The sequence below is a fragment of the Rhipicephalus sanguineus genome, chromosome 2 (assembly GCF_013339695.2).
Source record: "Rhipicephalus sanguineus isolate Rsan-2018 chromosome 2, BIME_Rsan_1.4, whole genome shotgun sequence".
NCBI classification, from domain to species: domain Eukaryota; kingdom Metazoa; phylum Arthropoda; class Arachnida; order Ixodida; family Ixodidae; genus Rhipicephalus; species Rhipicephalus sanguineus.
The window spans coordinates 4,028,120-4,045,736 of NC_051177.1; the positions used below are offsets into that span (position 1 = coordinate 4,028,120).

Here is a 17,617-nt window from a genome sequence, read left to right on the forward strand (position 1 = left end):
CGAGTGGTAGTGCGGAACGTTACGGCCGCATAATATTGAAAATGTACGGTTACATGATCGCCAACAGTGCTGCACGTCGGAGATGCACCAACAATAAATCATACGTATTGGGGCGCTCGTCGCAGGCAGATATCGTGCCTCCGTGTACTTACCATGTGTATCGCTCCTCTCGGCAACGTTTTTGGCTATACGAACGCAGTAGAAATGTGGAAGACGAGTTATTTTATGCATGATAATCGAATCGCATATTCGAATTTTTCGAATATTCGAAGTTATCGAATATTCGAAACTTTTCGAATACACGATTTTCGAATCGAATACGAATATTACGAATGTAATATTCGACGAATATTCGAAACTTTCGAATATTCGCACACCCCTAGTTTAAATGTAACGCTAGCTGATAGGTAATTTCTTGTTGTCCATAATTAGTCCTCGTACGAGGAAGGATCCAGTGTGGTTGATGACGGTGGGGGTATTTTGGTTCATAACTCATCATGGAAGCTAACTCTGTAATAGTGGATAGACGTCTTTTTTGTTCGATCTTATAGTTGCGTAAGAGCCTGTAACTGTAGAGGTTGAAAACATTCATGATTTCGTGTTCATTGAACAAATGTTGCGTTGTATGTCTGTAAGGAAGGTTGTAAATTAGACGAAGGATTTTGTTATGTAGGGGTGAAATCTTCCGTAAATTTGTTTTAGTCATCGTGCCCCACACTAACATGCAGTAGTTTAGATGTGAAAGAAATAAAGCATTGTATATAGCAAGTTTTGCTTTTAAAGGTAAAACAGATTTATGACGCCAAACTATACCAACCGCTTTGGATGCCTTTAATAAAATACTGTTTATATGGTCATTCCATTGCATGTGCTCAGTAAAATAAACTCCTAGCGTTTTAATTGAATTAACAATTTCGACTGCCTGGGATTTATACTGCAAATTTACTTGAGTATCAGGTTTCTTATTTCTAGAATTAAAAATTATAGCTTTGGTTTTATTTACATTGACTGACAGTGCATTTTCGTTTGTCCAGAGTTCAAGCTTACCTAATACATTATTACTGCGCAAAGATAGCTCATTATGTGTATCTGCTGACAGAAGTATTGTAGTGTCATCCGCATAAATAATGAATTTGGACTGATAATCAATGTTTGTGATATCATTAATGTAAATGAAGAGAAGAGGCCCAAGTATGCTGCCCTGGGGTACGCCAGCTATGATGTCACGAGTTCTTGACTGAAAATTACTAATTTGAACATACTGTTTCCGATGGGATAAATATGACTTTATTAAAGCTAAAGCATGTCCTCTAATACCATACAAATCTAACTTTCTAAATAATATGCTGTGTACTATGCAGTCAAATGCAGTTATAATTTATCTTGCTGTTACTCATGAAAAAAACCATGTGCATGTAACAACACAAAATATTTTTTAAATGCGAAGCATTTCTTAGCAAACCTTTGGCTTTTTGAGCGTTTCTATCTATCTATCTATCTATCTATCGATCGATCGATATCTAGCCATCTACGTCTGGGTGCTCTCATGATCGCCTCCCCGCAGGGGCGTCTGCGCAAGCAGGCATTTGATGTGTAGCGACACCACGGACCCGAGCTAACGGGGGGGTTTCGACCCCCTCCCACGCCTAGCCGTGCGTGGCTCTGCCGTGTCCGGGGAAAAGGGGATCCTGGGAGTTGAGCCGACGCTGGGTGATTGGACCTTTTAGGCCCCCCGGCAGAGGCAACACACCCCTTTGGCCCCGGCTTCACGTAGACGGCACCCCTGGGCTGACCCACCCAGGGGAAATCTGCAGTCGCCTTTTCCTGTCTCTCTCTCTCGCACGTCTTCGTCTTTCTCTCCCACTTTTAGCCTTTCCTGTCCTCTCCTCTCTTCAATTTACTTCCGTTTTTCTTGGCGGCGAGGGCTAACCTTGTGTATGTGCCCTCTCTTGGGCACATTATATTTGGTTATAGTAGCTGTGTACAGCTGGCGTAGACATACTTCATAGCAATATAAGTGTTGTCGCGTCCCCATGTTGGGCTCCATGGTGGGCGGCTGGCATGGATGCCGAAACTATACATAATCTATGGCCTCAACGTCATTTCCTTCACTGAATGATCGTCGTCTCACAAAGAGAGGGCGCACCAAAGAGACTTTGAATGCCTTGTTCAAACCCACAGAAATTTTTCCACGCTTCCACGTAATCCACTGCGAAACGCACGAAAAGAACGCAAGAACGATCTCTCCTTTTCTTGTATCGAAATGCCTCACCGACACACTCGGTCAAGGCTATAAGGCTACAAGAATGGCTAGTGGGGACCTTTTGCTAGAAGTTCAAAGTAAGACCCAGTACGAAAAACTTTCAAAACTTGCCTCTTTTGGAAGCACCCCTGTCTCACTTACACCACACCGATCTCTCAACAGCTCCCGAGGTGTAGTGTCTGACCAAGACCTGCTTGACTTGACTGAGAGTGAGCTCCTTGAGGGCTGGAATGAGCATCATGTAACGCACGTACAGCGAATTAAAATCAGACGTGATGACAAAGAAATCCCAACAAAACACTATCACATTTTCCACAAGCACCCTACCAGAATATCTTGAAGCAGGCTACCTGAAGCTTAAGGTCAGACCTTACATCCCCAACCCGCGGCGTTGCTTTAAGTGCCAGCGTTTCGGTCACGGCTCTCAGAGCTGCCGCGGCCGTCAAACCTGTGCCAAATGTAGTTTACACGATCACCCTGCAGACGACTGTGTCGAAGTTCCCCGTTGTGCAAACTGCGAAAGTGGGCACGCAGCCTACTCTCGCAGTTGTCCCTCATGGAAAAAGAAAAAGAAATAATAACACTCAAGGTAACAGAAAACATCTCCTTTAGGGAGGCGCGAAAATGCCTTTCTTTTCCACAGGGAACTTCATTCGCGGACGTGGCACGCAAGGGGGCAGTGTCACAAAGGTTCGCGGCGGCCGCACGTACCACGCACAGTGGACGGGCGGTAGCGCCATCCGCCCCGTCAGCGGAAGCAGCCCGTACTGCTCCGCAACCAAAGGGCATGCAGGCCTCCGGATCTGCAGGCCCGGAGCCTTCTGTTCAGGCAGAAAGCCCCAAAACACTGACAACCGTCCGCGTAAGCCGCGACCGGGCATCCAGCGCCTCTGCCGAGGTGATGGACATAACGGCAAGCCCAACGGCGCCTCAGGCGCCGAAGGAGCGGCGCAGCTCATTGGTGCGCGCCAAAAAAGAAAAAGCCCGCATCACAGGGCCTGGCAAGGGCTCTGTGACTTAAGGTAACAGTTCTTTCAGTACACACAGCACTAATTTACACTCAAAATGGATACACAAATTATACAATGGAACGTCAGAGGTCTACTTAGAAACCTCGACGATATCCAAGAGCTGCTACATGAACACTCACCAAAAGTGCTGTGTGTACAAGAAAAACATTTAAAATCCAAAAACACGAATTTTCTACGCCAATATGTCATATTTCGAAAGGACCGGGATGATGCTGTGGCGTCATCTGGTGGCGTAGCCGTTATAGTTAACCAAGGAATTGCATGTACCCACTTACCACTCCAAGCATCCCTTGAGGCAGTGGCTGTTCGAGCCGTTCTATTCAACAAACTGATCACAATCTGTTCACTTTACATACCCCCGCACTGCCAGCTCCAAAAATATGAATTCGAGTCCTTAATAGACCAACTTCCAGAACCATTTCTGGTCCTTGGAGACTTGAATGCACACAACAGTCTATGGGGTGACTCTCGCTGCGATGCGCGAGGTCGTCTGATTGAACAGTTCCTTTTCTCTTCTGGCGCATGTCTCTTGAATAAAAAACAACCAACATATTATTGCCTTGCAAACAGAACATTCTCGTCCATAGATCTCAGCATAGCGTCTCCATCACTTCTGCCCCTAGTTAAATGGAAAGTTATCAATAATCCTTACGGAAGTGACCACTTTCCAATACTTCTGAACACACCAATTACAAATGAATGTCCCCCTCAGGCTCCAAAATGGCAGATTAAGAAGGCCGATTGGGAACAGTTTCGGAAGGTTACACTGTTAAGTTGGACGGACATGTCTTCCTTAAGCATAGACGCAGCTGTAGAATACTTTACATCATTTCTGATTGATGCTGCAACCAAATGTATTCCACAATCAAGTGGACACTCTGGAAAACGACAAGTTCCATTGTGGAACAATGAGTGCAGAAATGCGTGTAAGAAACAAAACAAAGCATGGAATTTGCTTCGCGACTCCCCGACAGCGGAGAACCTTACAAATTTTAAGATTATCAAGTCTCAAGGCAGGAGAACGCGCCGACAGGCTAGAAGGGAGAGTTGGAAAAAATTTCTATCAGGCATCAGTTCATACACACAAGAAGGCAAACTCTGGAACATGATTAGTAGGGTAGAAGGACGACAAACGCATTCACTGCCTCTAGTAAACACACAAGGCGACAGCTTAGAAGACCAAGCAAACTTCCTAGGCGCACATTTCGAACAAGTGTCCAGCTCGTCGCACTATTCCGAGGCTTTCCAACGCTACAAGACAACAATAGAAAAACAGAAATTAGAGCGCAAATCCACAAAACACGATGCGTACAACAGAGCGTTCTCCTTAGCTGAGCTGCAGGCATCGCTAAACTGCTGCAGTAGTTCCGCCCCAGGCTCCGACCGTGTGGTATATGACATGCTGAAAAAACTACCTGCCGAAACGCAAAAAACCTTACTTTCCTTGTACAATGCCATCTGGTTTTCCGGCGAGATCCCCTCGTCTTGGAAAGAGGCGATCGTCATTCCCATTCTTAAACAGGGCAAGGATCCATCCTCCGTTGCGAGTTACAGGCCCATCGCACTTACAAGCTGCCTGTGTAAACTGTTCGAAAAGATGATAAACTGCCGACTTATGCATTTCCTGGAAACAAACAATCTACTTGACCCGTACCAGTGTGGATTTCGCGAGGGTAGATCCACCACCGACCACCTGTTACGTATCGAGGCACAAATCCGTGACGCATTCGCCCACAAGCAGTTCTTTCTTTCTGTGTTCCTCGATATGGAAAAGGCTTACGACACAACATGGCGCTTCGGAATATTAAGAGACCTGTCCCACCTTGGTGTACGTGGTAGAATGCTAGATATAATAGAGAGCTACTTGTCGGATCGTACATTCCGTGTCCGAGTAGGAAATGTTCTATCAAGACCATTCCTACAAGAAACCGGAGTGCCACAGGGTGGTGTGCTTAGCTGTACACTCTTTATAATCAAAATGAATTCCTTGCATCTTTGCATCCCACGGAATATGTTTTATTGCACATATGTCGATGATGTACAGGTCGGCTTTAAATTGTGCAACCTCTCGATGTGTGAGCGGCTGGTCCAGCTAGGTTTAAACAGGATCTCTAAATGGGCAGACGAAAATGGCTTTACACTGAATGCACAAAAAATACTTGCATCTTATTCTCCCGAAAGAGAGGCCTCCATACCGATCCAGACATTGACCTACATGGTCAGCGTCTGTCGGTAAAAACAGAGCACAAGTTCCTAGGGCTTATCCTAGACACGAAACTTTCCTTTATAACACACATCAAGTACATCAAACACAAATGCATAAAAACAATGAATGTTCTAAAAGTATTGTCACGCACTGCGTGGGGTAGTGACAAGAAGTGTCTGATGAATTTGTATAAAAGCCTCATACGCACTCGCCTAGACTACGGGGCAATAATCTACCAGTCTGCGACACCAAGTGCCCTAAAAATGCTTGACCCTGTCCACCATCTAGGCATTCGGCTATCTACGGGTGCCTTTCGCACCAGCCCTGTGGAAAGCCTCTACGTCGAATCGAACGAGTGGTCGCTACACCTCCAGAGATCTTACCTATCTTTTGTATATTTCCTCAAGGTAAACGCAAACAACGAACACCCCTCACACACTACAATCAATGAGCTGTCTGCTTCTGAACTTTTTCACAACCGTCCTTCGATGAGACAGCCGTACTCGCTTCGTGTAAGGGGCCTAGCTGAAGAAATGGGTGTGCCACTTCTCGAACACTGTCTAATGGCTCCCGCTGCCTATCTCCCACCGTGGCAGTAGCAGCTTATAGATTACGATGTTTCTTTCGTCGAAGTTACCAAGCATGCGCCACTTGCACATATCCGTACACACTTCCTCGAATTACAATACAAGTACCCACACCCTGAATTCTTTACAGATGCCTCAAAGTCTAACACTTCCGTGTCGTACGCAGCCGTTGGTCCATCCTTTTCCGATTCCAGTATTCTGCACCCTGATTCCAGTATCTTCACGGCAGAAGCTTACGCGATACTTGCGGCAGTTAAACACATAAAACAATTCAAACTACAAAAGGCAGTGATATACACGGATTCATTAAGTGTAGTGAAAGCTTTAAAGACTATGACAAAACACACATATTCGGTCCTTGTCTCGCTCTACTCCATTTTATGCACGATCTACTCACTTAAACAACATGTCGTAGTGTGCTGGGTGCCAGGGCACCGCGAGATACAAGGCAATGTGTTGGCGGATCAGCTAGCAGCATCCGCCCACGAAAACAGTCCCAATACATCTGTAGCTATCCCTCCAATAGACTTAAAACCATTTCTCAAAAGAAAGCTCAGGGCCTTTTGGCAGAGCACATGGGATAGGAACACACAAAATAAATTGCATGTTATCAAGCTGCAACTAGGTAACTGGACACCAGTATCAAAGTCACGCCACACAGAAGTTACACTCTGCAGGCTTAGGATTGGCCACACACACAGTACACATTCATACCTTCTCTCCGGAGGCGATCCACCTTTGTGCGACTACTGTGGCGATCCCTTAACTGTACTTCACACCCTACTACAATGCACGGAGCTAGACGCTCTCAGGAAAAAGCATTTTTCATCTACATACCTGCAGTTCCCACTCCATCCTGTTATGTTCATTGGCGGAGAACCCCTTTTTAAATATCAGTCCCTCTTTGAGTATCTGAAAGATGTACATAATTTCAACGTTATTTTTCCAGGCGCCCGTAGCGCGGTCTCATGATTGAGGCTGTTGTTGCGGTTTCTACGAAAGGAAGCACCTGCCTCCCGGCCTTTGCGCTCAAAGGCCTTCAGGAAGCATTCGTGCTGTTTTCCCGCCTCTCACTTGTAGATACCATGCTTACTCTTCATCCATCCCACACCCATAGATCACACCACTTGTCACTGCCATAATTTTATACTGTATACACATCTTTTACGCTTCTTTATAGCGCGTGATTTTAGGCCTCTATACAGCCACAATACACCCTGTCATCGTAATCATTGGTCATCACTGACACCACATAAAAGACATGGCGCTCTTTGGCCACCCATGGCCCTTGCACCACAATGCCCCACTAATCATCATCATCATCTCATGATCGCCTTCTTAAAGGGACACTAAAACAAATATTAAGTCTACGTTGATTGTTGAAATAGCGGTCCAGAAACCTCGTAGTGCTACCTTTATGCCAAGGAAGTGCTTATTTTAAAATAAAATCACGTTTTAGTGGTCCGCATCGCGTTAGCGCACGTCACTGTTGCCGTGCCCAACGTTGCCCGCCTTTACTGCGCGACAGCGTGCACCATTCGGGCATCCGGCAACATCACATGCATGCGGTATTTTGTCGAACTTTCTGTCAGAGCGACTTTCACGAGCGTGCAAAACACATGGCAGTACACGATACCGAAACTACCACTGAGACGCGACTGCGTGAGCGAAGCAGCGCGCCGGGCGAAGCACAGTTCGGCGAAAACGGAACTTTCGAACCACGCGCGCCGTTCCCCATGGCAACGCCAAAGAGGTTCTTTTTTCCATGAATCAAATGGAAACGAACAAGCAGCATTTTATTACGTCTCTTGATGCACGGAAGGTTCTTTTTTTATTGCAGCTAGTTTGATTACTAGTGATTAATTGTATTCAAATTCTCCCACGTCATCGGGATCACTTCCAAAATGTCCCACTCGTGGCGCTCATCGTGAGATATGTTTAGCCTAATTTCTCGGTAAGTAGGGCGCTGCTGTTGATAATACTGCCGTTTTAGACGTCATACATTGAGCTTTCACTCTGACCTAAATTGTTATTTGGCTTTAGTGTCCCTTTAACTTGGTGTAGACCAAAATTGGCATGGGAGGGTAAGAGAAGTTGACGAATATGACTTTTGGGTCATGACATGAATAACGTGAAAATCCTGTCACCTACGTCATCAAACCCTTTCCTCCAGACATGTGTAGCACATACCCGTTTACCCCGGGCCGTGGTGTGCAGGTATGTTGGAGGGGAATTGTGCTACAGTTAACTGAGACTTAACAAAGCTAGAGGACGGACGAACGTAATGAACACGACAAGCGCAAACTATCAACTGAATTTATTGAAAAGAACGTTGAAGGGCGAGAATTCTATTCCCCTCCAACATGTACAACCAACTAGCCCAATTTCTAACTTTGCTGGTGTACAGGTATGCGCTGCAGGCGATTGACAGTTTATATCTACCCGGGAACGACGATAATTTAATTGGTAATTTAAATGAGAGAGCGTTTTAAGGGAAACCGACATCAGCAGCATTGTCCCGACGAATGGAAAGAATAAGAATTAGGATCCCAGCAGTAATCGAACCCAAGCATTCTGCATGGCAATTGGGTATTCTACCACAGAGCCATGCCATGTCTATAAACTGGTTTTGAAAAACAGCCTATGCAGGCGTAATGTCGGTGCAACGTCAGTTGTGTTTGTGGTGCTGGCTGTCTAATTTTTTTCAAGAAAGCAATAAACACAACATATGTACTCCTACAATACAGGCGTCATATCAGATTAACATCGGTGGTTCCAGTGTTGGCTCCGCTTTTATAGCAGTCTAATAAACATTACATTTGTATTCCTATGATTCAGCAAGTTATATTGAGGCATTGCTAGAGCCCGGTGAGATACACTAACAAAAGTTGCGTATGATACTTACACGATTGCACCATAAAGTGCACTTAGTTTTGATAATACTGACGTGTACGCTAGCGTGAGGGCTGACGTTACGTCGCACCATTAGTTACCCGTTAAAGGGCCCCTAAACCACCTCCGATATTTTTTAATACATTTCAAGCAAACTCGTGCACCGTGTGCAGAATGCCGTCACGATAACGATGCCACATGTGGCAGCGCAACAAGCCGCAGGCGCGCCACAAATTCCAAGAAACCATTCCTTCTCCTCTCCGGGCCCTTCCAGTCTGTTGGTACATGATGCTGAGGCAAAAACCAGTCAAGACGCTGGACAAGGGATAGAAGTGACACACACAACCACTGTCGTTACCACAACAACAGTTGTTGTGTGTGTCACTTCTATCTCTTGTCCAGCTTCTCCTTGACTGGTTTTTGCCTCACTTTCTGGTCTGCCTAGTGACGTGTGTGACGTCAGCATGTTGAATCTGTGATGCGGTATGCAGGCGATGCTGTGATTGGTCGAACAAGAACCTACGACTTCCTGTTAGTATGCAAGCAGCTGCACGCACTCCTTGCTGTTCTTCATCGTGTTGCTCGTGGATGCGCGCTTACGAATCGTCAACTGCGGCCCGTAACGCAACTGCCAAATCGCTAGCGTACCAGCACAGACCCGCCTAGCGGTCCAATAAGCTGCGTGGACTGAACCCGACACTGTTTTGCGATGGCTTTCACGCATCAGTGCTTGGCTGCAAAAGCGCCTACTGGAAAAACAAAAAGACACGACACGTGTCACTGTATGGGCGCATCATGTTGGCGATCCTTTAAAGGCGTGCGCGCAACACAGGGTCCGTACCGGCACAATTCGTACGAGCAAGGGCCGGCACGGCAACAACAGCAATTAGCCGAGAAGCGCAGAGTTCACAGAGCCACGGCAACTGGAAGTGCCCGCTGTTTCGAAGAGCGCGCCAGCAATGACGGTATGTCACGTGAGACTGGGAGGGGCACTCGGCGAGGAAGGCAATGCGGCTTTGGGAGAGGAGACCAGCGGACGAGTGGAGGGTAGTGAAGGAAAGAGTGAAACGAGCGATGGCAGCATTTCGATCATCAAACGCCTGTAACTCCACTATTACGGCACCGTTTCAAAAATTCTCATGGTTACGTGTCGTAGACTCGTGTACAACTGTCACACCACAATTAAATTTCGACCTCTGGGTGGTTTAGGGGCCCTTTAAACGCCAGTGTTGTCGACGTACCTGGTAAGCCCACGAAGTGCACATAGCTACTATAGTTGCAAAAACACCTCGATCCACCTTGTAACGCTTGGCTCAAAGCCATAAAGTACAGCATAAAAGTACTCGCTGACTGCTTCGCATGAAACCAATTCCCACAACGTGTGGGATCTGCTGAATTTTTTTGTCACTTTACGGTCACCCAAAAATATTGTAGACAGTTTTTTGCTGAAATAGATTTGTCTGAATAATTTAATTCAGCAATAAAAAAATACACATTTTTGGGACGCATTTTGCAAAAAAAAATCGACCCTCAAAGGGTTAATGAGCTTTTTAATACACTAAGCTCTATGGAGGTGAGGTTTGAATTAATGATTTTACTGTACTCACTTTGGGTGAAAATATTACAAGGAGAGGGCAAAGTGTCAACAGTGGTACCTGTGAGCATCAGCGGTTCACTGTCGTCTTCAGCTGGCAGCCTACTAAGCAAGGCCTAGCAATGATGTTGGTGCAGTGGAATCAGTGGCTGTGATGGTGACATCATGGCATAGCCATAGCAACCACTGCTTTGGAGCAGATTGATCACATAACTGTTACGTGGCCATGAGAAATAGACCCTGGACTCCCTGACAAGCAGGTGTGCCTCATCTGCTGGTGATACGGCATTGGATATGAGCAGTGTACCCCTACTGACCTCATACGTGCATTACAAAACATTCGTGTCTGTTCTGGATGCTTGATTCAGTCATTCCTTAATTCGATACACTCTCATGGGGCATGGAAATCTTGCCTTTTGCAGGCAAAACTCCCCTGGGCCCATGAATGGCAGTGTGCTGCTAACAGGTACATCCAGCTGTTTTGCCATGTGCCTGACCAAAGCATGAGTACTTTTGAGAACAGATGTAGTACTTGAAGTGTGAGCACTGGGGCACTGCTAGTCGCAAACCAGAACATGTGTGTAGGCAAACAACATCAAGGAGGGCAAGTGTCGGGCCACCCTTCACATCATGCCACCCGACACTTGTGTCACTTTCTTCTGTGGTGGCTATCGATGCCTTTGCCTCTTTGTTTTGGCTCATCAGGTACTGTGGGGGCCACTGTGGGCCCTGAATCCTGCACCGCAAAATGTTTGCCTAGTAAGTGGTGTTCTTATACTTGGGGTCACCATTGCATCTGTGGCAGGAAGCGGAAGATGGAAGCTTGTGATGAAAAAATCCGTTAACAGGGGGTGTGTGCTCGAGTCGACGTTTCGACAAGCGGACTTGTCTTCTTCAAGGCTGCAACTGATTTCCTTAGTGCTTGTGTGTATATGCTTCGTACTCTCTCCTCCAATCCCCAACAAAGGGGGAGGAGAGGCCACTGTGACAGCAGTTTTCTGTCGTTGTCGAGTTTGTACCCTTGTCGTCTTGGTCACATTGAAGGCCCATGCATTGATCAGTGCCTACTAACTTGCAGGGCACAGAGGTCTCAATACAAGATGTCAAGCGTGTCTACTCACTCTTTTGGGACGAGGCGCGATCATCCCAATTTCTCAAGGAATATCAACAGGAGTTCATGTTCAACGAAATGGGTAAGTTGGTCTTGGTCTTTGGCTGTGTTATGGCCAGCAGAAGAGTGTATCTGTGGCAGCTACTTGACACATGAATCTGTGAACCTTTCTTTGTGGCATCGGTAAGAGGCCATGAAAGAAGGCTCACTTGAAATGTGTTTTTACTTTACGCTCTTCATTATACAGTCCAACTCGTCAATTCTGGCTCCTTGGGCATTCCTGTATTTTTTGCTCCTTTAAACGCTTGTTCAAGAGGCAGTTTGTAGCACGTGCAGTGGGTGTTGTGTACTTTATCCTGTTTTGTGGTAACAAGTACGTTGGACAAACGGGCAGATGCTTGAACGAGCATTTAAAGGAGCATTATTATCATGTTAACACAGTTGTTCAAGGCAATCTTGGCATTCAATGTAGTGATTGCGGTTGTGAAGCGGACTTCGAAAAGTGCACCGTCGTCGTGAAACATCGTGAGCAGCTCACACGTGAAATCATAGAAGCTAATCAAATGCAACAGCTGGGTGACCTCTGTGTAAGCATGCCTTCTGTTGCCCTTACCAAAAAGGAAATTGCTTATCTCGCTGCGATGCAATAGGTAGTGTGTTTGCGCTGATGTGTGCTGTTGTTATCATGTGTATATATTTCTAGTGTTTTTGCTAATAAAATTTAGTTGAAGTCAGCGCCAGTGTTGTGTCTTTTCATCTGTCCTCGTTCCTTTTTCACTGTTCAAATCTGTTCATAAAAAAAGAAGGAAGATACATTGACACAAGGAAAAATTCCACGTATTCCAGCAGTGTGACAGCACATGCCAAGCAAGAGAAATTATCGAAAAAGGCGGCCGTTTTTAAACGTACAGGCAATGATGTACATGTACATCTGACCGTCTTGTGGCTGTTAGCGAATGACGTATGTGTACAGTAATCATGGATTGAGATAGGACCATTTACGGCTAAGTAATGCACATGTTTTTTTGTTGTACAGTCTTCAGTTCGGGTCATATCGGCATAATTTTGGCTCGAACGCGTGGATAGAGCCAACATTATCTTTAGAGACCAGATTTGTCATGACTTGACGTGGTTATCTCGAGCAATTGCGCATACAGTTAAACCTGGATGTAACGAACCTCTATTTAGCAAATTCCTGGATTTAACAAATTTTTTCTACAGAACTTTTTTCATTCCCCAACTCCATCCCCATAGAAGCCCATGTATTTTTTACCTCCATGTAACGAAGGCATTGTGGCAAATGACCTGGGTGTAACGAATTTTCCATGGTAGACGACGAATAGAAATTTCTATTCGTCGTCTACCATGCAGAACCAACCAGCCCAATCAAGCACATTGTTGAATTTTCCATGCTCATCATTCATTATTTTGAGCAGTAGATCTGCTGGAAATTCGGATAATGTGTAACTTTTGCAGTTACTAAAAAAAGGCAAGCGGTGATCGCGAGAGGAACGCATGCAAGCGCAGTGAGCCAGAGCAGTCAATCCGGTATGTCAAGATGATGATGATGATGAAAGCCGCTAACGCCGCACTGTGGCAGATCTGAGTTTTTTTCTACCTTTTTTCCCACTTACACATCGTAACACCAGGTGTCGCTGTTGTGCGTACCTGATTTTGTTTGTTTTTTAGGCTTGTGCATGTTTTGTTGTCGTTGCATCGTGTGTGAGTAGACTCGACAGGAGCCTTAACGCGGGTGTCACCATCAGCAGTGTGTATTGCGCGTTTCTCACAGTGATTGTTCGCTTCGAAATTGAGTTCGGCAAGAAACATAAAGTTTTGTCTTTCAAGGACAAGCTGTCGATTGTCAATGCGGTCGCCGCTGGTGAGAAGGATGTCGCTGCTGCGCGATTCAACATTACTGCCAGCACCCTGTCGACTATCTTGAGTGCAAAAGACAGCATCCACAGTGCAGTAGAGTCGGGCACAAGCTCAAAGAAAAAAAGGATGAAGTTGTCAATGTGCACCGATGTGGACAAAGCCGTGCTTATGTGGTTTTTGGACACACATGCTCGAAACGTGCCCATAAGCGGCGCCATCCTTCAACCAGAAGCGAAGGATTTTGCTTGCATCCTGGGCCACGACGACTTCAAAGCTAGCAACAGCTGGCCGCAACGATTTAAGAGCCGAAACAGAGTCATCGGGAAGATCATTAGCAGTGGGTCGGCCTCTGCTAACACTGATGCTCGTGCATCGTGGGTGGCCAAGGAGCTGCCTGGTGCTTTGAGCCGCTACAAGACAGCTGACGTTTATAACGCTGATGAAACGGCTCTGTTTTCGCATCAAGCGACAAAGCCGCCAAATCTGTTTACCCCTGGACAATTGCTCTGCGCACCACGTTGGCCTTCAGCTCTCAAACATAGAGTTGATATATTTTTTTCCCAATTGCACATCCCTGATTCAGCCACTGGACAGAGAAATAATTAACAGCTTCAAGTGCTGCTACCGCCATCGTGTGATAGAAAAGAGTTTTGTGGACATCCGTTTTGAACGGCAAACGAAGATCAGCATCTATGAAGCGGTCAAGATGATTGCCGCATCGTGGCAAGAAGTTGCACCTCAGACGGTTTCAAATTGCTTGGCCAAGGCCCAAATAAAGGTCGTTGAAGCTGGAATCTGTGACGATGAAGAGGAGCCTGCAAATACAGCGGATGTAATCCATACGTGGGACGCGCAACATGTGAACGGGGGAGTGTCCTGACGACGTCGAGCTTGTATTTTTGCTTTGCTGACAACGGCACCGTATGTGCTGAAGAAATGTCAGATGCGGCGCTTGTTGAAAGGTGCAAGATCGCGGTCACGACGAAGGTGTATCAGAGAAAGATTCACTGTTTGCCGTGCCTACTGCGAAGGCAGTGATGGACGCGTTGGACGTCTTGCGTTGTGCTGCCGGCACGCAGGGTGATGAAGCTGCATTTCATGAATTAACTTTCTTGGAGCGCCGCTTGATGTCATCATATATGAAGAAAACACAAGCCAAAATCACGCAGCTTTTTTCTTCTGAATAAATGTGAGAGGTGGGGTCTTCTGAAGTGATGTCCATCTCGTTTTGGTTTTGTTTTGCGTGATACTTGCCGGTTTTCACATGAACCTGCACGTAACAAAAACCTGTATATAACGAAATATTGCCGACATTCATCAATTTCGTCACATCCAGGTTTAACTGTACAAGTAGTTATACTAAAAAATTTGATGGTGAGTTTGAATCTGTGATTACTGTACATCTTTGACCCTCAAAGGGTTAAGAGCAAAATCGCAGACAGACAACCATGTGAGAGACACTACTCACACAAGCGTTGACTAACGACTAGGTAATGGCAAAATGACACACCTTATAAACGCCAAAATGAAACATGGGAAAGAAAGGAGAGTGACACAAGGGTTGGTACCAAGCCAACATGCAAAACATCCAAAGATGCAGCATAACAAATGTTCTTTGGCTTATCTTTGCATTCGGAAACGTGATAGCTGCATCCAAAAGAAGAGAAGCATCAGAAAAAGTGAAGAACATATGCACTTGCTACCAAGTTTATTAATATGGCAGGCTTCTAAGATGATGCATGCGGTCTTGTCTTGCGTTTGCCTAGAATGGTCATCCCTTCAAACTGGGCCACACAACCGGACACTTCCTGACATGTACAACTAAATGTGCATGCTTGTCATCTAGCTTGTATGACTCGTCAAAATGCAGCGGTGAAGAATCCTTGAACACGGGTTGTCACTGAAGCCACCGTTTTGACGAGTGGTCTTGTCTGCTTCAAGGCAGCAACTGCCTGCATTTATCCAATATTCGCAAGCAGTGGGCGGCTTAGAAAAGCATTTCCCGAAGGGTCATTTGTCACCATAATTGAAACTTCAAGGACATGTTAGTGCATGCAAAAGTAAACCCTCACTCTACTGCCCGCGTAGCAGCTTGTTCAGATTTCAGATCTCCTTCAGATTTCCTTTATTTCAGCATTCATCATGAGAACAAATGCTAGGACAGGAGCAAATAAGAAAATAAGAGATGTAATACTTTCAAACACCTTCAAAATTACGTTATATTTAAAAGCACGGGAAGTGAGCACGTCCATCATATAAAATCTAGTTTTACCTGCACTAGTTCAAACGATATCTATAAGCTCAAATGTTCACATTGTCACAAACAGTACATTAGTGAAACAGGACAGCCTGTTAGTATTAGATTAGGCAGTCATCGCATGGACACAACGGTGAAATTACCGAAAGCAGTGGCACAGCATTTTAATTTGGCAGGTCACAACTTCAATGAGATCAAGCTTCAGTCATACTACTGGTTGAGGAAACCAGCGAAAATAAAATGAAGGCAGTGATGAAGAACAACCAGACAGGACAAGCGCTGGACGTACAACTGAATGTTTACTGATGAAAGCCCGCACCCCCACACCTATGAACTAGCAGCACATGCGTGAATATGCTGTCTCAGCCGTGTCAAAGTTGTACAACTAACAGTACCTTGCCATAAACGTCAGAGCGGTACAAACTAATGATACTGTAGCGAAGCCTTGAAACTGTGCAGTGGGTCGTCCTCTCCAGCCTCTTCTAGTGGGTCGCCCTCTTCGGCTCCTTTCGGACAGAACGCAGCTCATCCTGCGAGTCAGCGCTGCCTTGGCTGTCGCTGTTGTATATCGTCGCCGAGTGCCCTCTAATAAACGTCTTTACAATTTGGTGGAGAGTGCTGTGCCTTCACAACAACTTCCGCCCTCATTCGATGCCTCTGGCTCTTCGATCCCATACCCTGTCATCTACCATGCCTCAAGACGCCGCCCAGCAGACGCTTCCGCCTGCACCAACCTCATGTCCCGGTGTCCCTCGTATTCGCGACCTCCAGTCTTCACTGGCGCAGATGGTACCGACGTGGAGGACTGGCTCGCGATTTACAAGCACGTGAGTGTCCCCAATAAATGGGACGAGGCGGGAAAATTGGCCAACCTGGTTTTCTACGTCGCGGGTGTGGCGGGCCTGTGGTACAACAACCACGCATCAGATTTTTACGACATGGTCCGAATTCAAGACCGCCATTATCAAAGTCTTTGGCCGCCCTGCCGTTCGTAAGCTGCAGGCCAAACAGCGCTTAAGGGAACGCGCTCAGCAGGCCGGTGAATCATTCACCAGCTACATTGAAGACATCCTTGAATTGTGTAAGAAAGCCGACGCCACCATGTACGAATCTGACAAGATCTGACATCATGAAAGGCATCGACGACGATGCCTTCACCATGCTGCTCGCCAAGAACCCCAGCACAGTGGCAGAGGTCATAACGCTCTGCCAAAGCTATGAGGAGCTGTGCCGGCAGCGGTCAATGAACCGTCGCTCTCCATCAGCGACGCTGAGCTTGCTGGCTTGTCAACCACATCCGACCACTCCGCGTTGCTCGCAGAGATGAAGTCGTTCGTGCGCAAGGAAATCGCACGCCAGTTCTCTCTGCTGGACCTTGCTCGCCCGCAGTACGTTCAACAGCCATTGGCCACACTTCTGTCTCCCTTCCGTCGAGCAATTGAGCAGAAAATCGCGGAGGTCATGCCCGAGTACCAGCATCATCCGGCTCCTGCACCACCACTGAGTTACGCCCAACTTGTCGCGAGTACGCCCCCAGCAATCCCTACGGCTGCCCCACATATTTACGCAGAAGCCTCCGCTCGACCTCGGTCTTTCGAAGCGGATGTACCGGCAGCTTACGCCGACGTCATGCACAGGCCACGACTGCAGCCCTCCATGCAGTCATATCAGTTGCAACCAATCCTGTCCTGCACCATGGGCGGGCCATGCCCCAGCGAACCGATGGCGCGCACCTGGCAACCGCCCCATATGTTTCGCATGCGGTTACGCCGGCCACATGGCGCGTGCAGACGCCTAG

At 46.5% G+C, this 17,617-nt stretch overlaps 1 protein-coding gene across 3 annotated transcripts in view; it reads left to right on the forward strand.

The window, feature by feature from the left end:
• Positions 1-17,617, forward strand: part of LOC119382355 (ruvB-like 2) — a 240,933-nt gene that overhangs the window by 203,898 nt on the left and 19,418 nt on the right. For 2 of the 3 annotated variants that reach the window (XM_037650049.2, XM_037650052.2), the window contains one exon: positions 11,652-11,766. The exons of the other annotated variant lie outside the window; for it this stretch is intronic. In XM_037650049.2, the coding sequence (XP_037505977.1) occupies positions 11,652-11,766 (115 nt within the window). The remainder of the gene's footprint in view (positions 1-11,651; positions 11,767-17,617) is intronic. 3 annotated transcript variants of the gene reach the window in all.